This window comes from Rhinatrema bivittatum, chromosome 1 (genome assembly GCF_901001135.1).
Source record: "Rhinatrema bivittatum chromosome 1, aRhiBiv1.1, whole genome shotgun sequence".
NCBI lineage: Eukaryota > Metazoa > Chordata > Amphibia > Gymnophiona > Rhinatrematidae > Rhinatrema > Rhinatrema bivittatum.
The window spans coordinates 731,030,540-731,053,459 of record NC_042615.1 but is presented as its reverse complement, the minus strand read 5'-3'; the positions used below and the strand labels follow the sequence as shown (position 1 = coordinate 731,053,459).

At 44.9% G+C, this 22,920-nt stretch overlaps 1 protein-coding gene across 1 annotated transcript in view; it reads left to right on the top strand.

The window, feature by feature from the left end:
- LOC115100796 (potassium/sodium hyperpolarization-activated cyclic nucleotide-gated channel 1-like) overlaps positions 1 to 22,920 on the top strand; it is a 315,046-nt gene that overhangs the window by 209,622 nt on the left and 82,504 nt on the right. The window contains exon 4 of the mRNA XM_029619687.1: positions 9,438 to 9,602. Within this exon, the coding sequence (XP_029475547.1) occupies positions 9,438 to 9,602 (165 nt within the window). The remainder of the gene's footprint in view (positions 1 to 9,437; positions 9,603 to 22,920) is intronic.

The window sequence follows — 22,920 nt, the reverse complement described above, 5'->3', positions numbered from 1 at the left end:
TAATATCTAAGGGACTTATATTCTAAACAAATGGGAAAAACTCTTAGTACATCAAGCCCTGAAATAGATGTTTCCATTCCTAAACTGCTAGACTCACATTGTTTTTTATTCTATTAGGTTACAAAATCAATTGGCCCAAATCAGAAGCTCTGCTCCTTAATGTTCATTGTAGAAAGGCTATTTTAGATCCTTATTGATTTCTGTGGAAACAGCAGAGGATAAAGTACATGGGAGTGATAAGCCATAATGATTTATAAAAGACAATTTGAATTAATTTGAGAAAAATTGAAGGTTTACTTCAAAAAGTAAGTTTAAAGTGGTCTGTATTATATTTATCTTCTTGGGAAAGACTTGAAGCTATTAAAATGTTTATTATGCAGCAGGTTAAGGAACCCATACACTAAAACTCAAAATAAAATGCTTTAGCATGCACATAATACAAATTTAAACATGTTTGCTAAAATACTGTTTAATGTGCAATGAACTAAGAGGCCAATATTCAAAGGTATTTAGCTAGATAACGTGCATCATCCAGCTGAATGCAGACGATTGTATATGTAAAGCACTTATCTTGCTAAATTATAGATGGATTAAATAGAGGAATCCAAGGGGTGTTCTGGGTTAGAGCAAAATTATCTGGCTAACTTAAAACAATATTAAGGTGCATCCAGTAAGATAGCATATAACTTTAGGCTTAACCAGTTATATTCAAAAAGATTACAACTGGTTAAGTGGCAATACATAAAAAAAGCCAATTCTGACCCAGTGACCATGGCCTCCCATTCCCTAAGTGGATTTCAAATTTAGACCAGTGGGACCCCCTCCTCAAGTTTCCCAAAATGTTTTAAAAAGTGAAATGATTCAAATGTTCTTAAACGGGAAGGAGATGGCCCTTTCCCTACCCTCCCTCCTCCTAAGCCAACTGTACTCAATCATCTTCTCCAGCACCCCCAAATATCAAAGGCTGCTGGTATTGCCTATAACAAAGCCAGATTCTATGTCATTGACTCATAATCAATTAATACAAAACACAATTTAATGGAAACTGTTTAAAAGGTATTAAATTCTGAGTTTTATAAACCCTTGGGCCGAGGTGGGGTTGACGCAACCCATAGGTAAGGACCTACGGGTCCCCACCATCAGCAGGTGGAGTGGACTGAAGCTAGAGGCTGCTGGAGCTTCACCTATACCAGCCCTCATTCCCCTCGGGTTGAGCCTTTGGGTGCCGGGACCGGCAGGATTTAGGTGCACATCGAGGTTAGTAAGTAACGAGAAGTGGTTCAGCCCAGAGACAGCTGGTAGATGGCATAGTCCTACCCTGGACTGGATTCGGTACAGGAACTCAGGCGCCAAAGGAACAACAAGTAACTGGAGGTGCTCAAACCTTGTAAGTCCACATCCAGAGGATAAGCAAGAGGCGGCGTCACTGACAGGCTAGGATCAGAGCTGGCAGCAACTAGAAGTCGTGGCAAGCAGCTTAGAACTCTGGACACAGAAAGGTCTGTAGCATAGTCGATCAAGGCAATGGTCAGTGCATGAAAAAGGCAGGTGTAGTCAATCAAGGCAATGGTCAGGGCGCGGAGAAGAAAAGCATGGTCAAGCATAGCTGAGGTTCAGGATTGGAGATAAGCTGAATAGTAGTCAGGCGTAGTGGCGGTCCGAGGTTGGAGATAGGCTGAAGAGTAGTCAGGCGAAGCAGAGGTCTGGGGTTGGAGATAGGCTGAAGAGTAGGCAGGCGTAGCAGAGGTCCGAGGCTGGAGACAAGCTGAAGAGTAGTCAAACAAAGCAGTCGAAATCCAAAGAGTCAGTCCAAACCATAGATGACACAGGAATGAAGAAGACAGGAACCAGGAACCACAGGAATAAGGAACACGAAGTAGAGAGGATTTTATATCAGCAATGATAGAGTACAAGGAGTATGAGGAGACCTGTTGCAAAGGCAACATTATGGAGCGAGGCCTGAGCTTTTATACGCTGAAGAGTCTGACATCAGCATCCGGGACCACGGCCAGGTTCCCGCCACGGGCCCTTTAAGAGAACTAGTGATGTGCGCGTGCCTAGGGAGGGGCGTGGCGCCAATGGCGGTGTCTCTGTGGGCCATGTGGAGAGGCCCAACAAGCAAGGACATCCTGGCTGGCAACACTGGGGACCATGGCAGAGCCGGAGGCACCGGAGGCGACCTGAGGTCGGAGCTGGCAGCCCACCACCGCCAGCAAAGAGGAACCAGGAGCTGGAATCCGTATGAGAAGGTGAGAGGGCCACACTGCGGGTCTGCCGCGGGCGGCATCCGTAACAGTACCCCCCTTTACACCCCTCTCTTGGAGGTCGGGGTTTGCCCGGATGGGCACGATGATAATTTGAGAGGAGGGTCTTATCCAGGATGTTTCGAGCTGGTTCCCATGAATTCTCTTCAAGTCCATAACACTCCCAGGAGAGTAGGTACTCCCACCAGCAGCCCCTACAGTGGACGTCTAGGACTTCCTTGACCTTGTATGTCGTATCAGTTTCTGCCGCCAAAGGAGGTGACTCAGGGGCTTTCTGGGTAGGCCAGGACAAGATTTTGGGCTTCAAAAGTGATACATGGAATGTATTCCCAACATAGAAGGCAGCCGAAGCTGGTATGTAACAGGTCTGATGCGTCGGGTAACAGTGAAAGGACCAATGTATCTAGAAGCAAATCTCTGAGACGGAATTTGAAGTCGGATGTATCGAGTACTTAACCAGACTTTCTGGCCAGGGAGAAATTCAGGAGCTGAGCGACGTCGACTGACAGCAGTTCTCTTAGCCCAGGAGGTGGCCTGACACAGGCGGAGATTTGACTGTTCCCATAGCGTTTTAAGGGCATCCACAGTAGCCTGTGCCGTAGGGGATGGCACTGATAGAGGTATGGGTACTGGTCATGGTTGTTTTCCGTAGACGACTGAAAATGGAGACTTTCCAGTAGCAGTGACGATGTGAGAGTTGTGTGAAAACTCTGTCCAGGACAAGAGGTCTGACCAATTATCTTGTCGATAGTTGATATAAGCACGTAGGAAGACCTTCAAGAGCGATTTATCTGCTCAGCTTGCCCGTTGGCTGTGGGTGATAGGTGGTCGTGAGGCTGATGCTTATGCTGAACTTCCAACAGAGGAAGGCCAGTACCTGGCAACAAACTGAGGCCCTCAATCTGAAACAATGTTCATGGGTAAGCAGTGTAGTCTGAAGATATGATGGAAAAATAATCGTGCTAGTTCTGGAGCAGATGGTAGATCCGGTAGAGGTACAAAATGGGCCATTTTTGAGAAATGGTCCATATTACGGTGTCACCCTTAGAAGGTGGCAGATCCACGATGAAATCTGTAGACAAGTGAGTCCACGGTTCTTCGGGTGCTGGAAGTGGTTGTAAAAGACCCCAAGGTCATCCGACAGGGGTTTTTTGCTGTACGCATATGTTACAGGATTCGACATATGCTTTCGCATCGGAGACCAAAGTAGGCCACCAGAAGAACCGCTGGACCAGTGCCACGGTTCATGCTCTCCTGGGTGACCAGCAAATTTAGAATTGTGCGCCCAGTGGAGAATTCTCTCTCGGAGCCACCAGGGGCGCGACCATCTTTCCAGCAGGAACTGGATGAGTGGCAGACAAACAAATACAAGCCGGATTGATTATATGAGTTGGCTCTTCCGGAGTATCTTTGGGCTCAAAGGATCGTGATAGGGCATCTGCCCAGAGGTTCTTGTCGGCTGGGCAATAGCGAAGTTTGAAGTCGAATCTGGAGAAGAACAAGGCCCATTGAGCTTGACAGGCATTGAGACATTGTGCTTGACTCAAATGTTGCAGATTCTTATGATCGGTGAACACAGTAAATTTGTGTTGTGCACCCTCTAGCCACGGGTGCCACTCTTCGAGAGCCAATTTTATGGTGAGAAACTCACGATCCCCGATGCTGAATTTTTGCAGTACGTTGACTCAGGATAGCCCCAGCCCCAGCCCCAATATTGGAGGCGTCAGCTTCGACTAAGAATGGGCAAGTCGGGTCAGGATGCTGCAGACAGGATCCTTTCTGGAAGGCTTCCTTCAGATGATGAAAAGCGGCAATGGCCTCGGGTGGCCAGTTTCTTGTGTCTTGGCCTTTCCGGGTCAAGGCGGTTAATGGAGCAGCCAGGGTAGAATAGTGTGGAATGAAGTGATGATATTAGTTGAGGAATCTTAAGAAGCGCTGGAACATTTTGAGGCCCACTGGCTGTGGCCAATCCCAGATTCCCTTTAATTTGGCTGGATCCAAAGAGAAGCCGAGAGATTATATAACCCAGGAAAGGTAAACTGGATCTCTTAAACAGGCATTTGTCCAATTTTGCAAACAGATGGTTTTCACAAAGGCGTTGGAGAACAGTTCAGACTTCGGCACGATGAGTATCAAGGTCTTTGGAAAAGACGAGGATATTGTCCATATAGACCACAACTTTGGTGTACAGTAGGTCTCTCAAGATTTTGTTCATCATTCTTGGAATACTGTGGGCGTGTTACAGAGGCCAAAGGGCATCACCAAATATTCGTAGTTCCCATCTCAGGTGTTAAAGGCAGTTTTCCAAACATCGTCAGGACGGATTCTCACCAAGTTATACGCTCTGCATAAATCCAACTTCGTGAATATAGAGGCACCCTGGAGACGGTCAAATAATTCGGAAATCAATTGCAAGGGGTATTTATCCTTACGGGTGTTGGCGTTTAGGCCACGGTAGTCAATACACAGCCTAAGTAACCTGTCTTTCTTGGTCAAAAAAAGGAATCCCGCTCCCAAGGGAGACGTAGACGGGCATATGAATCCCTTTGCAAGATTCTCCTGAATATATTTCGTCATTGCCTTTGTCTCGGGCAACAACAGAGGATAGGTGCATCCACAAGGAGGTGTGGTTCCTGGAAGGAGGTCAATTGGACAGTCTAACCTTCTGAGAGGCGAAAGGAGGCCAGCCTTTTGTTTAGAGAATACGTCCTCAAAGGCCACATACAGAGCATGTATGCCAGAAGATGTAGTAGCCAGAGGGACCACAGGAGATGGTGTCACTTTCTAGAGGCAAGACTGGTAGCAGGCGGGACCCCACTCCACCAGGTGTAACGAAGCCCAGTTGAATTGAGGAGAGTGCTTCTGTAGACAAGGATGTCCAAGCACTACAGGATGGATGGATTTATCCAACACTAGTAGTTCAAGTTCCTCAAGGTGTAAAGCCCCAGTGCATAACTGGACAGGTTCCGTAGTCAAGGAAATTTGGCTGGGTAACAGCTTCCCATAGATAGAAGCTATGCATAGTGATGTATCAAGTGAGCGGGTCTTTATGCCCAAAAGCTGAACAAGGTCCTTAAGAATAAAATTAACTTCTGCTCCGGAATCTACCAGAGCAAGTACCGGGAAGAAGCGGGAGACCCAGATCAGAGTAACAGGAACAGATAACTGAGGGGTCAGAGAAGTTGCACCGAAGTTCAGAACCTCTACTCAGACACAGACCGGTTTGTCTCCACCGGAGACACTCTTCTAGTGTCAGCCGTCTGCGACCCAAATGCATGGGTTCCTCCGCCTTGACCACTCTGACATCTCTACAGGAAGCAGGGTTGGTAGTAGGTGGTGAATGGGAATGAACCCGCAAAGGATTCTTGGGCATCCAACTCTCCCGGTGACGCTCTTAAAGATGATGGTCGATTCGGCCTGCCAAGAGGAAGCCAGCTCATCTTTCATCTGCGGGAGAGTCCATCCAGGTAGATATCTCGGAGGCAGTCTTCCTGCCAAGCAGGCTGAGTAGCCAAAGTCCGAAACTCAATGGTATAATCAAAAAGACTTCTTTGTCCTTGATGAAGGTGTAGTAAGCTGGTGCTTGCCACGGCATGTCGCCCTGGATCATCAAAGGTTCGTCTGAATACAGCCACAAACTGAGCCAATTCCTTCAACAAGGAATCCAAGCATTCACACAAGGTAGAAGCTCAGGCCAGCGAATTTCCTTCAAGGCGGGATAGGATGAACATGACTTTAGTCAACTCATCCTGGAAGACGGAAAGCTGCAGAGTGAATTGCATGTATCATTGATTAATGAACCCTCTGCAGAGTCTGGAGTTGCCGTTGAAGCGTAGGGGCACTGAAAGTGTCAACAAGGCTCGAGGCATCGATGGAGGTGGTTGTGGATGAGAAGGAGCCAGAAGAGGAACCGGATTATTTGTAAGGGCATCAAACCGAGCATGTAGATGATCCTTGGAGGAGGCCAGTGGCTCAAGGAACCGGTGCTGTTCTTCTACCTTGGAGGCAACATAAACAATAGATGCCAGGTAATGTCCGTTAAGATGCTTTATTAGGAGACACGTATATCCAATATAAAAATGGCTGACTCAGGCCGAGTTTTGCCCCCCCCCCTCTCTTGGGGGCTGCCTCAGGGGCTGTGTGAGAATGTCTTATGTATATATAGAGATGATCTTTTGCCAATAAAATTTCTTGGAAAATTCAAGTAATGAAACAGCGAAGTGAAAGGTCTCCTGCAAGACGGGATTAGAAGTATTTTTTGGAGATAAATTTTGTCAATTCACTGTTGTGAGTGCCGGGGCTGACTGGCACTCAGGCTGTGGGCATATATATCATAAAACTGTATAGTGGCACGCCAGTCTCCTTCTCAATGGAATGACAGTTTACTGTCTTTAAATCTAATATTGGTCTGAATGTTCCATCTTTCTTAGGAATAACAAAGTTTAATGAATAAGTACCCTGTTTTTCTTCTGCTTTTGGAACTGTACGAACAGCCTCTAGCATTCTCAGCTTGCTTAAGATAGACTGAATTGCAACAACTTTCCTTGAAGATAGAGGCAGGGAGATTACAAAACATCTTTTTACGGGTTTGGCTATCTCCGATTTGTAACCATTCTTTATGATGTCCAAACCCAATGATCTGACATCATTTGGGCCCACTCTTTGAAACAGCCTTGCAGTCTGCTTTCTATGCAAATTTATTACATCAGCCCCTAAGTAATTACAACTTTCCTGTTTAGTAAGGGCTTTTTTTTTTTTTTTACTAAGGAGTTTACCAGCCTTCTTACCTCCTTGTAGCTATGCTTAAAGTCAATCCCCTTTTGCCTGCTGATTAAACGGTACGCTTCACTGTAGGTAAGAGACTGCAGGAACTTGGCCAAATTTGCTTCCTGATTAAATGGCACACTTCAATGCATATAATAGTGACTGCTGGAGTTTGGCCAAATTCAACCAAAATTACTCTCAATACTTGTTTCCTTAGCCTTCTCAACTGTAAAACAAAAAAGGATGTGTGCTAAAGTTCAACAGTCACTCCAGGAACTGGAGACAGAAAACATTGACAATACTAGTTTTGGGCTAAGTATATATGCTTTTTTTCATTCTGTTGAGAAGGAGATCGGCGTGCCACTATACAGCTTTATAGTGCTTTATATGTTCTACTGTCATATCATTCACTGTCTTCAAGTACTTTTTTAAATAGCCATGCTTTTAGATGTTTTTTTTTAAATTATAAAATCTACCTGCATTCTCAAATCTACTTTCGGTCCTGCAATTGATATAGCTCTATCTCTAACTTCACTAAGATGGGCCGATTGCACGGAGGGCACCACCAAAAGATCTTTATTAGTGGATCTGAGATTTCTTTGCGGGGTATAAAAATCAAGTGAAGCATTGAGCCACTAAGTAGTTTTACCATAAATAAATTTATGTAAAAGACAAAGAACTTTAAACTCAATTCTGAATTTCACTGGCAACCAATGCAGGGATCTCAAAATTGGTGTAATGTGATCAAACTTTTTCCCACCAGTTAAGACCTTCGCTATAGCATTCTGTAACAGTTTTAATAGTCTTATAGTGCATCCCGGCAGGCCAAGTAAAAGAGAGTTACAATAATCTAAATTTGAGAAGAGTAATGATTAGAGATGTGAATCGGAACCGGAATCGGTTTGGATTCCGGTTCCGATTCACATGTGGTTTTTTTTTCATCGGGCGTGATCGCGGTTTTGTTTATCGGCTGCGCCCGAGCCGATAAACAAAAAAACCCACCCCGACACTTTAAAACTAATACCTTAGCTTCCCCCACCCTCCCGACCCCCCCCAAAAAAACTTTTTACAGGTACCTGGTGGTCCAGTGGGGGTCCCTGGAGCGATCTCCCGCTCCCGGCCGTCGTCTGCCAGTAATCAAAATGGCGCCAATGGCCCTTTGCCCTTCCCATGTGACAGGGTATCCGTGCCATTGGCCGGACCCTGTCACATGGTAGGAGCACTGGATGGCCCGCGCCATCTTATGCTCCTACCATGTGACAGGGGCTGACCAATGGCACCGGTAGCCCCTGTGACATAGTAATGGCAAAGGCTATCGGCGCCATTTTGATTACTGGCAGCCGATGGCCCGAGTGCAGGAGATCGCTCCCGGACCCCCGCTGGACCACCAGGGGCTTTTGGCAAGTCTTGGGGGACCCTCCTGACCCCCACAATAGAGAGAAGAGGTTTTAATCACCTTAAAGTAAGAAGTTTATTATATCCATCTTTTATTTTTCTACTAATATTCTTTCTCATATTCAAATCATTATCTGTAATTATTCACAAGTTTTGTGCGGGGTGACTAATTCAATTTCGGTGGAGTCCATTTTTAAAAGTAAGAACTGTTTGAATTTACTTTTCTGTTTAATAGTATGATCTCAGTTTTGATTAGGTTCAGAACCAGTTTCATCTAGGCATTTGATATAAATGTTTTGGATTATTGAAAATGTGTTATATTTTTGGCATCCCAAATGTTTAATTCACTTAATTCAACTACATCAGAATGCCTCTCCTTGGCTCATCACATCAATTACAATAAGGGATCACATCTCTCCAAGATTACAAGAGCTTCATTGACTACCTATAGCTCAGAAGGTTAATTTTAAGGTTGCTATTCTGATTTTAAAGCATTATAAGAGGAAGGCCCCAATTAACTTTGTGAGTCATTAGTTGCTTCTGATCTAGCCCATACTTTGCACTCCACCCAAAAACATCTTTTAGTGATTCCTTCAGTCAAAGTAGCATCCTTACATGAAACTCATAAGCAGATTTCTCATTCCATTGTTGTGGAACACATTCCCTTTAGAACTTTGTGAAATTTATGACATTAAATCATGCTGAAAATAATTAAAAGCTTTTTATTTTCAGCAGGCTTATTAATAGACCAGGAATCTTTCTGAGTTTTGTCTGTTACTTTTAGAATTTGTATATATATTAAAGTTGGTGATTTTCTTAGATTATTTATTGTGTCGTTTTATTTGTTTTTGCTTTATTATTTTATATTTATCTGATTAAGTTGTGATCTGCTTAGAACAATTTCTATTGTATATGCAAAATAATTTAAAAAATTGAATAAATAATGTAGTGTTTTTATAAATGCCAAACTGTATTACACTAACTTTTCTTTCTGTTCCTGTTTGCCTCTTTTAGAGATTTGCCTCTTGACTAAGGGTCGTCGCACAGCGAGTGTGAGAGCTGACACATACTGCCGATTGTATTCCCTTTCTGTGGACCACTTTAATGAAGTGCTGGAAGAGTATCCCATGATGAGGAGAGCCTTTGAAACTGTGGCCATAGACAGACTAGACAGGATAGGTACTATCTTCATAATCATCTTCACTTTCAGATTCATTTTTAATTCTTTTACTTTACTATATTGCTAACTTTTTGCAGACAAGTATCAAGATAAACTTTAAACTTCTGTTAGTGTTCAAACAAACATTTTTATAATCACCCTGCTCTAAGGGGTCAATTTTCAAAGGATTTAGGCGCCTAATTTTTGCAGTTAGGCTCCTAATTTGGCCCTTTTAAAACATTGGTAGTACTAAATCCTAAATTTAGGTGCCTAGTGAAACAAGGCATCTAAATTTAGTTGTTTACTAAGTGGGAGGCTATAGGAGCGGAATCAGGGTGGGGAAACAGACTTTCATAACTGGGCATCTAATTTAGGGCCCTACATCTAAGCAAAGGAATAGCAGGTCTAAATTTAGCTACCTAAGTTTTAGAGCCCTAAAGTTATGTGAATGTTTGGCTGAAAATAGGTTCCTAACTTAGGGGCCTAAATTTAGGAGCTCAAATCTCTTTGAATATCAGCCTCTGAATGTACCATTTTTCACTTTTTTCATATTGGAAGCATACATTGTATTATAATATTCCTTATCATAATGCCACTGCAGTTTGCAGTAGGAGTAGAGAGTGAAATTAAATGCTAGCATGAGGAAATTGCTCAGACTGTATAAAATCAATTGCATCCAGTCTGGGCAGTTACTCATATCTTTCACATTTCTCTTAGTAGTTTCCAGTCATATTCATATACATTACAGCGCAGTCCTCATTTAACTGTCTTATATTAAATTTGATGACTGATTTCAAATGATTCTAAATGCATTCTTACATTTTGATTTGTTGATTATTATTTTATACTGTTTTATAAGTTTAAAACTGCTTTGAAACTGGTTTGAAAATTCACTGACCAAGAATATGAAATGAGGGAATTATGGCATATATATATATAGATATAGATATATATATATATATGGGCCAAAATACTGAAGTGCATTAAGCTAACACAGCATAAACATACATTAATGCTTCATTAGCCTTAATACACTCACATTAGCCCACATTAACCTTAGAGGTTTTTAGCTATAAAACATTAATGAGCTGCATCCCATGCAAATATATACAAACTGTTAATATTTAAATTGATTAATGCAAATTGTGTTAAGCAAACCAAATTGGGTTCAGCAAATCTGCAGGTAATGCAAAAATTTAAGTACACCTCCCCAGTAAGTAGGTAAGTTTATGTATTATCCTCAGTGGCTAGCATAAATGCCACTGTTAGCTGCTAAGTCTCTCTGCCCTCTCCCCTCCCATAACATACAGGCCAATACAGTAAAGTCCACGGGAGAGCGGGCGAACGCCCACTCGCCGGTGCGCGCGATGCAGTATTTAAATTAGGTCCAGCGGTAGATCCGGGCAAAAGGAGGCGCTAGGGACACTAGCGCGTCCCTAGCGCCTCCTTTTTGACAGGAGCGGCAGCTGTCAGCGAGTTTGACAGCCGACGCTCAATTTTGCCGGCGTCGATTCTCGAGCCCGCTGACAGCCACGGGCTCGGAAACCAGACGCCGGCAAAATTGAGCGTCCGGTTTTCAATTCAAATTGTTATTTATTTATTTATTTTTACCTTTTTTTACTCTTCGGGACCTCCGACTTCATATCGCCATGATATTAAGTTGGAGGGTGCACAGAAAAGCAGTTTTTACTGCTTTTCTGTGCACTTTCCCGGTGCCGGAAGAAATTAGCGCCGACCTTTGGGTCGGCGCTAATTTCTGAAAGTAAAATGTGCGGCTCGGCTGCACATTTTACTTTCTGTATCCTGCGCGCATACCTAATAGGGCCATCAACATGCATTTGCATGTTGAGGGCGCTATTAGGTGCCGCGGGTTGGACGCGTGTTTACCTCCCCTTACTGAATAAGGGGTAAGGGAAAACGCGCGTCCAAGACTAGGCTAACAGTGCGCTCCGTCGGAGCGCACTGTTCTGTATAGGCCTGCATGTAAGGATTCCCCAGGCTTCCTAGCCTCTCCCCTTGGTCCTACTATCAGCAGTTAAATAAAGCTGCAACAAACTAGCTTAACCCCTCTCCCTCCCCTGATCTCGTTGCCCCAGAAGACCACATGAAGTGGGGAAGTGCCATTTTGAATAGCGGAGTCAGTAGAAGCAAGAGGTAGGAAAGCTATCCTAGCCCTTTCAACTTGTACACACAGTTAGAAATGGGGTAGGCAAGGCATCCTGGTCTGAGATGAAGGAGGGAGGAAGGGAGGGATAGGGACAAGAGAGGGAAGTCTGCCTGGGATGGGGAGGTAGGGTTTGTTTGGTAGAAAGAGGACCAGGGGGAAGGAGAGTTTGCCTGGGTTCCTTGTGACAGCCGGCGACAGTAACAAATCATCATTATCTCCCACAAAACACTGGGCTTGATGGATCTTGATGGCATGTTCTTATGTTCTTAGTATATTGAGCATTCCTATCTGCTTTAGCATACTCTGTAGATGTCTAAATTGCCAGCAATATTTTTTTGTATTATTACGGAAAGTCTAACTTATATGGAAAAGAATGTTTGCATTCTGGCAGAGGGTACGTTCCTTTACTTAGAAGAGTATTTCATGTTGCTATAATTTTATTAGTACCCCTATAAATGAAAGTTCCATAGCTGAGTGGAGGGGGGTGGGGCTATCTTTTCCCCTTCTTTTTACACTATACAGGATAGTTTAATCTGTCTATAATATAAGGCTCCATGCTCTGTGTCACTGCTGAAATTTAAGGGGGTCATTTTTCAAAATGCGGTAAGGCGTTTTCGCATGCGTTAAGGGCTGATCACATGCGAAAAGCCCCGTTAACGCATGCGATAGCACCATATCGTATGGTGCGATGCAAATCTGCATTAGCAGGGGAAGAAAAGAAACAGACTGGTCTGGATGAGGAGGAAAGGAGAGAGAGAGGGTTTGAGATGGAAATAGGCACTATGTTAAAGGAATGGAAAAGGATAAAACGAAATAGTGAAGAAATAACATGAAAAATGTGTTTGAAAAGAAAACAAAGAATGAGAAGCGAGAGAGAGAAAGGAACAAATAGTGACAGAGAATAAATCAAACCACAGACCCAAAAAGCTTAGGAACTGCTTTGCTTTAACAATAAGTGGATTTCCAGGTTTTTTTTCTGCACTAATTTATGTTTATTTAGCTTATGTTTAATTCTCTCAACCATGCCAAACTCTTGGCTTGGTTCACTTATCAAATGTTTTTGGTTTACCCCCCCTCTGTCATCGCCATATATCTCCAGGCCTTTCTCCTTTTTCTTTTTTAATACTGCCAGCATTTTAGGTCCTGTCACTATAGATCCTATTTACAAAGACTGTATTTCTGGCCTCCTGAACAGTTTCTGTTTTGCTCTGGGCTTAATTTGTAGACAGAAAGGAAGTGGAACTGTGGCTTGGTGACATGGGTGGGGCCAGGGACAGGGTGGACTTGTGCAAAGACGCGGACCAGGGCAAGGTGTGAACTCTCTCTCTCTCACACACATACATGCACACACATAAACATACCTAAATCAAAGCCACATGGCTGCCCTTGTCTCAGAGGAAGCAGCTCTGCTTTTTCCAAGAGCTGGGGGACCATAAGTGATCCATGTGACTACTGGAGCCGTTCTGTTTCCTCAGATGAGCCATAAGTAATATATACAGCCGGCTCTGCTCCGCTTTTCGGGTCCCAGCAAAAAGATGGCAGAATGCCGTTCTACGTGGTTCTGCTAGAAATTAACCCCTCACTATTGGATACGAAAAGGGGTTGAATTAGCATAAGTTTGAAAGTTGTGAACAGTTTGTGCCATTCATCAAGACCTTGGGTCTAAGCCTTAACAACTGGCATTCCTGCTCCCAACTTTCAGTCTTGCGCTAATTCAAACCTTTTCCTGTGTCTGTTCTTTTTTCTGCAGGTTCTGCTTCAGTATCATCCCTTCCCTGCCATACAGGAGGAGAAGTGGGGGGATGGGGAAACAAGGGAGGTCGGGCCGGATTAGAGAGCAGAGAGTGACTGCTCTCTTCTCTGTGTGCTTCAGGCTCAGCTCATCCTCTTCTCTTCCCTGCAGGCTGCATAGAGAGGAAGGGGCTGGAGCAGAACACCCCTTCTGCTCTGCCCCTTAAGCCTGAAAAGAGGTACTGGATCTGCATTCCACCCTGTTTCCTCACAAATTAAGCCCTGGTTTTCCTTCTGCCTCCAAGAAGCTTCTTTTGTTTTCTTATCCATAATCTTATCCATTTCTGCAAACAATATTGTAAACGATTTTCAAGCAGTAATAAGAAAGTCCAGACCTTTGGAGGCAACTTTAAAACTGTGCATAAAAGTGTAAAACCTTCTGGCACTTTTCACCAGCAGAGTTTACAACAAATTTAAAAGGAAAAATGTTTCCCTTGAAAATTTACTCTGAATAAAGTATGTGCATAGACCTGCACCTGCTTTGTGTTAACTTTCTTGGAGAAAATATACATTTGTAGACTTGAAACCTGAAAAGACTGATGGTAGCTTGCAAACAACTCTATGCGGCCCCCATATATGTGCGTATATGGCTGAGCGGAGATCTACAAGAGTACGGTATTTTATAATCTGTGCAAATGAGGTACGTGCAGATTATAATATACGCTATCCCCAAACATAAGCATGTATGTATGGTTACGCGTGGATACCTGCAATGCAATGAAAGTGGGCATGTTAATGCATTGAAAATGTGTATATTTTACGTGAAAAGAAAATTGTGATTTGCTCTTGTGAAATCCTGTTTACGTGCGGAAGTCGGTATTTTATAAAGCATACACAAGTTATTAAATTTAACAGTATGCTGAAACCTCTACCAGTTCACCTAGTCCTTCTATACTTCATCGAGGCTCTCCTAGTTCTTTACTCTGAACTCCTGCCAATTCACCCAAACCTACCACCCAACTAATAGTAAACAATAGACATGTCTATAATTGTGCTAGATAATTAGCAGGTGTAAAATTTCACAAACAAATTGACAAATATATGTGCACAAGTTTCTTATAAAAGAGCAACTTGTATGTGTAGCTCTTGGCCCCATCCTGGAATGCCCCTAGACTGCCCCATTTTTTGTACATAAATGTGTGCTTGATATTGAAAACATGCATGTACGTTTGCGGGCGGATTTTAAATGCCCTGCTCACGTAAATCCGGCCGGATTTACGCGAGCAGGGCCCTCGCGCACCGGCGCACCTATTTTGCATAGGCCGCCGGCGTGCGCAGAGCCCCGGGACGCGCGTAAGTCCCGGGGCTCTGCGCACGCGCAAGTTATAAAATCAGGGGTTGGCGCGCACAAGGGGGTGCACAATTGTGCACCTTGCGCGCGCCAAGCCTGCTCCGAGCCGCGTTCCCGTCTCCCGTTCCCTCCCAGGCCGTTTCTCCCGGCCTCGGAGGAACTTCCTCCCCCCCCCACCCCACTTTCCCTTCCCTTCCCCTATCTCCCCCGCCCTTTCTCCCCTACCGTTGTTGATTTCTTTTTTTTTGTTTTAAAACTTACTTCAGCCCTACTCCCGGACTGCCCCCGCCACACCCCTCCCTGCCCATTTTGTAAAGCCCCGGGACTTACGCACATCGCCGGGCCTTTCGAAAATAGGCACGGCGTGCATGAGCCTGGTTATGTGCGTAAATCCTCTGGATTTACGCACATAACCTTTTGAAAATCCGGCCCTAAACATTTTTAGTTTAGGTCTTTTATTGTGTTCCTCTATTAGCTTCTACCTGAGAAGTTGTGATTCCTACTCATGAACCATAAATTAATGAAACAATAAAAGGCTGGTGTTGCATTTGTGTGCTCTTGGCCATGGCAACTTGCAAATCTGGCCTTGGAAGCAGCAGAGGATTTAAAGGGAGTCTCACAACCCGTGCAAGCTGCCCCTCATCTCCAAGTGTCATTAAAAGTCCCTGGGTGGCTGCTGCACCCCGACCCCCATGCCTCTCATGAATCAAAAATATTCACATTAAAATCCCTATTTAAGTCTTGCATCCCTTTGCCCCCCAAATCATTGAAAACCCTAATTAGGGTTCAAACCCACCCTGCCACCCCACTGTGCTCCCAAAAGCCTACCTGATAGCTGTGGTGGTGCTCTGGGGCAGGAATGATCCCCACTGATTCCTGTCTTGTCTGCATCCGGTTCCAAAATGGTGCCGGCTGACTGCAGATGCTCCTTTGTCATGTGCAAAGGGCTCCTGAGGTCATCATTTGCCATTCAAAGTTTTTATTCAGCAATTAAACTATGGAATTTGATGCCAGAGGATGTGGTGAAAGCAGTTAGTGTAACTGGATTTAAAAGGTATTGGATAAGTTCCTGGAGGTAAAGTCCATAAATCACTATTAGTCATGTAGACGTGGGAAAGCCACTGCTCATCCTAGTTAAGAGCAAAAAGGATTGGATCTATTCTTTGGCTTATTTGTGATCTGGTTTGGCCATCACTTTTAAAAAGCCATAAAACTAAACCTGTTTGTTTTTTTTAACTTTTAGAAGTAATATCCCGCAAAAATGTTTTAGTGTATCTGGTGGGATAATAAGGGAATATTGCAGTAAATAGACATATAAGTAAGACAAAATACTTGAAAAAAAAAAAATCTTGCATCTTGCTTTGTAAAACTGTAGCATATAATCTTTTAATGTTCTTTCAGCACACCACAAGGAAGATTTACTAATGCTGGGTAACGCAGAATGCTGAAGTCCTGAGTTATGAATTGTGCCTATGGAATACATAGCACATATTTTCTAAGTCCAATATCTCATTCAGGTTGCATACTAATATAATAAAGGATTATAATGTCACAGGTGCTTGAAATTCTTTTGCCTTATGCTCACAATACACAGGATTACACCAGTCATATGGGGCCCTTTACAATAAAACCTACACTAAACCTTTTAGCATGCATGCACTAAAATCTTTAGGAGGTAATTTTAAAAGGAATTATACATGTAAATGTAACTTATTATCGTAGCAATTTTAAAAAGCCATTTACACGCGTAAATTGCACTTACATGTAAATATCCTATGGACAATTCAATGGCATATATTGTAGCAATTTTCAAAAGTCTATTTACATGGGTGAAGTGCATTTACACATGCAAAACCCAATTTTTTAAATCAGGTCCTTTGTGTGCACACTTAAAAGGCTCTTAGAGGTATATTTACTAAGCCATGTTAGGTGGTTACTATGTGGGAAACAGAATTTACCGCACAGTAGTGATAATACGCAGTATTTTGAATACCATAGGTTATTTTACCCCAAATATTGCCAAAATGATAATGAGCTGATTCGCATGCATTGCTTTGCAAATGCATGCAAAGCAGCTCATTACTAGGCAATTTCATAGAAAAAAAATAATGTGGCATGCCTGAAAAATCGCAAGCCATGTTATTTTCCTGAATGTTAGCTACAACTCAGTCGGATATCTTGGGGACAGACAATGGGTGGATCAAGGTGGGGCAATTTATCCAGTTATCAAAACCAGATACGTATCTATATTCAGCCTTATCCAGTTAAGTTAATCGAATAGGTTAAAGCAGTTCAATAGCAGATCTAATGTTATCTGGATACAACTTATCCGGTTAACTAGCACTTATAAGTTATCCAGAAAATGAATATCCAGATGACATAGATAATTTGATATCTTTGAATATTGGGCCCAAAATAGTTTTGTGCACCCACTATATTACTTCTATTATAGTGAGCACAGAAATTCCCCAAAAAGTATAGGGGCAGATTTTAAAAAAGTACGCTGGATTTTATAAGATACGTGCGTAGCCGCGCGTATCTTATAAAATCTGGGGTCGGCGCGCGCAAGGGGGTGCACATTTGTGCAACCTGTGCGCACCGAGCCCTTCGCGAGCTGCATGTTCCCTCCGAGGCCGCTCCGATTTCGGAGCGGCCTCGGAGGGAACTCTTCTTCGCCCTCCCTCCACCTTCCCCTCTCTTCCCCTACCTAACCCACCCCCCTGACCCTATCTAAACCCCCCCTTAACTTTGCGCGCGTCGCCGGCAGCCCCGCTCCGTCTTCCGGTCCCGGGGGCTGGTCTGGAGGCCTCGTCCACGCCCCCGGGCTGGCGCCACGCCCCCGGGCCCGCCCCCGAAAAACCGGGGCCCGCCCCCGAAACGCCGCATCGTTTTGGGAATGCCCCCGGACACGCCCCCTCCCTCCCCTTTTCAAAAGCCCCGGGACTTACGCGCATCCCGGGGCTTTACGCGCGCTGGCGGCCTATGCAAAATAGGCACGCCGGCGCGCGCGGGCCTTTTAAAATCCGCCCCATAATGTGTATGCTTATTGCAACTTGAAGTACTGTGCACTAACCATTCAAAATGACTGGATGGTTAGCACAGGAAATTTCATACCCGCACCCCTCCCCCAACACAAAGGAAAAGTCCCTCCACCAGGAAAGGGCCAAGGTTCCCCAATAAACCCTCAAATATCCCTTTCCCAAGATCTAATTGTCTCAGTACTCTGATATCCCACCTGGTGTTGCGCCTGTCGGTCGCAGACGGCTGCAACCTTTGTTGCTTACCTCCTTTTCTCCTACAGCACCGAGTCTACGGAGGATGGCCGCCTCCGCTTCCACACACTGACCTCCATGGCATGCCCGGGACGGCATGAGCGCTCCCAGCAGCCAGCTTGCATCCGGGGTAACCATGGGCACGCACGTGCACGCCTGCCCCCTTCTTGTATGCGTCATGGTGGGAACCTTGGGGGCGTCCCCACCGCATGACATCATCTGCTTACAATACTTAAGCTCAGCTGACCATCCAAGCTATGAGTTAACAAGGATTCCTGTCCTGCTGAATTCCGCCATTCTGGTACTTCGCTTCGCTGTTCCTGTCTAGGTGATCTCGGTACCCGCTCCTCGGGGGCCTTGTCGCACCTAGGGCTATCCGCTCCTCGGAGAGCCATCTCTTCCTGTCTCAGTTACCTTTCAGTGAACTTCATCATCGTTCCATGGACGACCCTCCTTTGCTCCTGTTCCGGGTCTCCTCGGTGCCTACTTTTCAACTGGCTTCCTCTGACTCTGAGTGAGTACTGGACCTACTCTTCCTTCATCGTTTGGATTCTCGGGTTGCCCTGCTCTGCGGACCACTACCAGATCCATACTGTCTTGTGCAACCATTACCACCGGTGTCCGGCCTACCTTGTATTGCAGACCACTACGCGGTCGGCGCGTCATCCGGGGGCGTGTCGGGGGGCGTGACGCGGCCGGCGCGTCATCCAGGGGCAGTGCCACAGGCGTGGTTTCGGCCCGGGGGCGTTCCGGGGGCGTGGCCACGGCCTCTGGACCAGCCCCCGGACCGGAACATGGCGCGCGGCAGCCGGCCCGGCAAGCACAAAGTTATGCCTGCCTCTAGCAGGTGTAACTTGTGCAATAGAGGTTGGGGGGTTAGATAGGGCCGGGGGGGTGGGTTAGGTAGGGGAAGGGAGGGGAAGGTGGGGGGAGGCGGAAGGAAAGTTCCCTCCGAGGCCGCTCTGATTTCGGAGCGGCCTCGGAGGGAACGGGCAGCGCTCGCTGGGCTCGGCGCGCGCGCGTTGCACAAATGTGCACCCCCTTGCACGCGCCGACCCCGATTTATAAAATCCAGCGTACTTTTGTTCGCGCCTGGTGCGCAAACAAAATTACGTGTGCGCGCTGTGTTTTAAAATGTACCCCAGCATGTTAGCATGCTGTCCATCTGGGCATACTAACATTTAGCAGCAACTCTGAGGTGGGTGTTAAATTTTAGGTTTAGTGAGTGCATGGAAAATATTGCATCAAGGAGAGCATACCACATTATCTCCCATACTCTGCTAAAGCCCAATTTGCATCTGATATTCCCTCATTTACATATGGGTATACACAACTTTTAGAGGTATCCACTAATGCTATCTTAGTACCGATTTAGCATGCATATTAGTGCCCTAGTGCATTGCACTCAATTTAGCATACATGGAAAATGTCCTTAGTATGTATGCTAAGCTTTAGTGTGGAGGCCCTTAATTTATGTTGTGTTATTATTTCACACTAATGCATCTGTCTATTTCAAGTTGGTTCCCTTTGCCATTAAAAAAAACTGAAGCATTAAAAGAATGGAATTTTAAAATTTTTTAAAAAAGATTTTGTATTTGTTTCAAGGCTATTCTATGGGTCGATGTAATAAAACCCATGCTAAAATCGGAGTAAACTAATGGGGATGCAAATTAAACAGGAGTAAAAAAAAAAAGAAAAAAGCGCACTTAATGAAAAAATGCACTAAATTGAATGTTAATCTGAAAAATCCACACTAATGCAGAAAAATGCTTTAAAAAGTATTTTAATACAGGAGTAAGGAAGTAAGTTCTTGAAGTTGGAAAGTCTGTGACCAAAATGACTTTACATACTTTACTGAGAATCCTGACTTGGGCAGAATCTTGCTGGCAAGGCCATTTGGGCAAGGCAACCATGTGAGATCAACGGGTAAGCTGCACAGAGCGGGCACCTACAGCCCAACAGTATACACTTTATCCTTGTATATGTGATTGGCTCTGGGCATCCCAACTTGGGCACAATATTGCATGCAAGGCTATTTTGATCACACTCCTTCCAACGTCAAGCACTTACCGCCTTACTCTTGTTTTTAAGCTCAACATAAGGGCGGATTTTCAGGTTAATTCCTTGGCCTGAGGTGGAAAAAAAGTTATTCACATTTCGAGTGGCCCTGGTATTCTATTGCTGTGCCCTTGTGTTATTCCCTAGCTGTTTCTACCACACTGGGCAGCAACAGAATAACTTTGGTCACCAGAAATGTGAGTTTACTCTACTTCAAACCAAAGAGGGAGTTACATTTTCAGCATAAGCTCGCTGGGATTTATACCTACAGCTGAAGAAAACATAAGCTCTCTGAGGCAGATACATTTAGCTGAATAGTCCGCTCTTTGGTGTTGTGCTTTCTGAATTTGGCTGTATTATTATTCAGCTCTAGGTGCCCACCCCACAGAGCTTAGATATTGTTCAGCTGTAGGTTCAATCCCTAAAGAATTTAGAGGGTCATTTATCTTTCACGTTAGGGCCTTAACGCATACGATAATGCCGTAATGTGCGAGATAATGCCTTAACGCGCGCAGTAATTGCCACATCGCCAAATGTGTATGCAAAATCAAAATTAGTATTCAAGCGGGAGGAGTTTGGGCAGAATATATGGAAATGAGGGTGTGCTAGCACTGTGTGTGAGAGAGTATCGCACACTATAGCAGGATTTAATGCAGTACAGTGAAAAGTTTGCAGTACAGTGAAAAAACATTTTATCGCTGGCGATATCGCGTATTATTACAGCAATTATTGCGTGCAAAAAAATATAGGAATTCTAACGGACACACCTACCAGGCCTTTCTGGCCCAATAAAAACACCTGTATTAACCTGGTCTACCTTCCTAAATCCATAATGTTTGTGGCCAGTGTAATTGTTGTGGCCTACTGGATGCACTTACAAGCTCGCCGCAGACAAGTAAAATCGGAACAACAACCTCAAGAACAGGCAAGGCCAGTTGCACACCCTCCTAGGGAAGTACCTGCCCCACACGCAGAGCCACGGGCTCAGCAGGGTGATGGCCCAGGGCAGCGACCGGCACGCAAGCGCCCACGGTGCAGGATATACAGGGAGCATACTTTCCTCCACAAACATCCTTACTGGGCATGCCAGAGGATTATGTGGTTTGTAGGTATCGCCTCAGCTCTCAGGCTAATGAAGAAATCTGAGGAAATTTGGATCTGATCACACAAAGGTCCCACACCGTGCCAGGCTTCATCAAACTGTTGACCCTCCTGCATTTCATGGCAAGTGGCTCCTTCCAGATGACAGTAGGGGTTGTGAGGGGAATGTCCCAAACGTCTTTTTCCCGCTGGCTGGTCCAGGTTATCACAGCAGTCTCTGACCGCATTAATCACTGCATAGCATTTCCTCGTGACATGCAGGACTTGATGAACTTGAAGAGAGGCTTTTATGCTTTTGCAAACTTTCCAAATATTTTGGGAGCAATTGACTGTACTCACATAGCCATCATTCTACCTTGTCAGAGGGAGAAGTACAGCAACAGAAAGCTGTTCCACGCCATCAACATGCAAGTGGTCTGTGATGCTCGAATGCACATCCTGGTTGTGGTGGCCAGGTTCCCAGGAGCCTTACATGATTCTTTTATACTTAGGCGATCAGGCCTCTTTGCAAATTTTGAGGGTGGCCTGTATGGTGACGGTTGGCTCGTAGGTAAGAGAGACGCTTCTTTCTATAATTCCATCTCTGGCTATGTGTTGGTGGCAAATGGCATGGAAAGGGGGGGGGGTGGCTGAGGGGGAGGAAAAGCATCCCTGCCATTACAAGTGGCTTGCACAGTTACATCTGCTGCACATTGGCCCAGGGCCTGGCTTTTTCGGCCCATGCTGCAGACGCCTGCAAATCTTGTCACGGCATCAATGCACTGGGAATAAAGCTTGGGGTGTGGGCAGGCACTATACACTTTCAATGTGTTCATTTTCAAAATGGCCCCCTTCCTATCCTACCATTGGGAGCTATTTAAAGCTCACAGGTTTATGACAAGCTTGAAGTGTCCACACTGCTGGCACAGCACGATCACGTGTGACTGTTTAGAGAGAAGTCCTCCACATTGTTGCCCACAGTTTGTCTTGAGCCTCATACACCTCAACCAAAAACAGTGTCCTGTGTATGTTGGTAGCGTGCCATATTCCCTGTGTCGCGGCTCACAAATGGGTTTCTCTGCAGGACATACTGCCAAGCCAGCATGGACATTTCCAATCACACCATGAGGAACCATTTATGTAGCTAACACAGGTGTGGAAGCTGTTATGTATCGCATCAAGGTTAGCAACCAGCTACACACCAGTAGTCCTGGCTTGATTGCGAGGGCCTTGCATGCAATTGGTGCAATACCCAGTTGCGATTCAGTTGTCCCGAACAGCTGAGCTACTTTTGAGTACTTCTTTCCTGCACATATACTGGCCCACAACAATCTGATTTACTGTTGGGCTGCACAAATCGGCCTTTAAAGGCTTAGAGAAAGGTACAGGCTACCTTACAGTCTTATAGGATGCAGTGTTTTGGCAGCCAGATATGCAAGTGACAGTGCTATGATTGATGGCTTAAATGGGTCCTTGGCACAGAAAATTCTGAGTATGGTTGCAGGATTTGGCTTCTCACCCCATTGCCATTCCCAACATGCTGGCAGAAATGAGGTACAATGAGGCCTTATGTGCTACCCGCTGTGCCATTGAATGCATCTTCAGAGTTCTCAAAAGTCACTTTTGCTGTTTGGACAAGATGGTTGGAGCTTTAATGTGTGCCACATCCAAACTGGCAG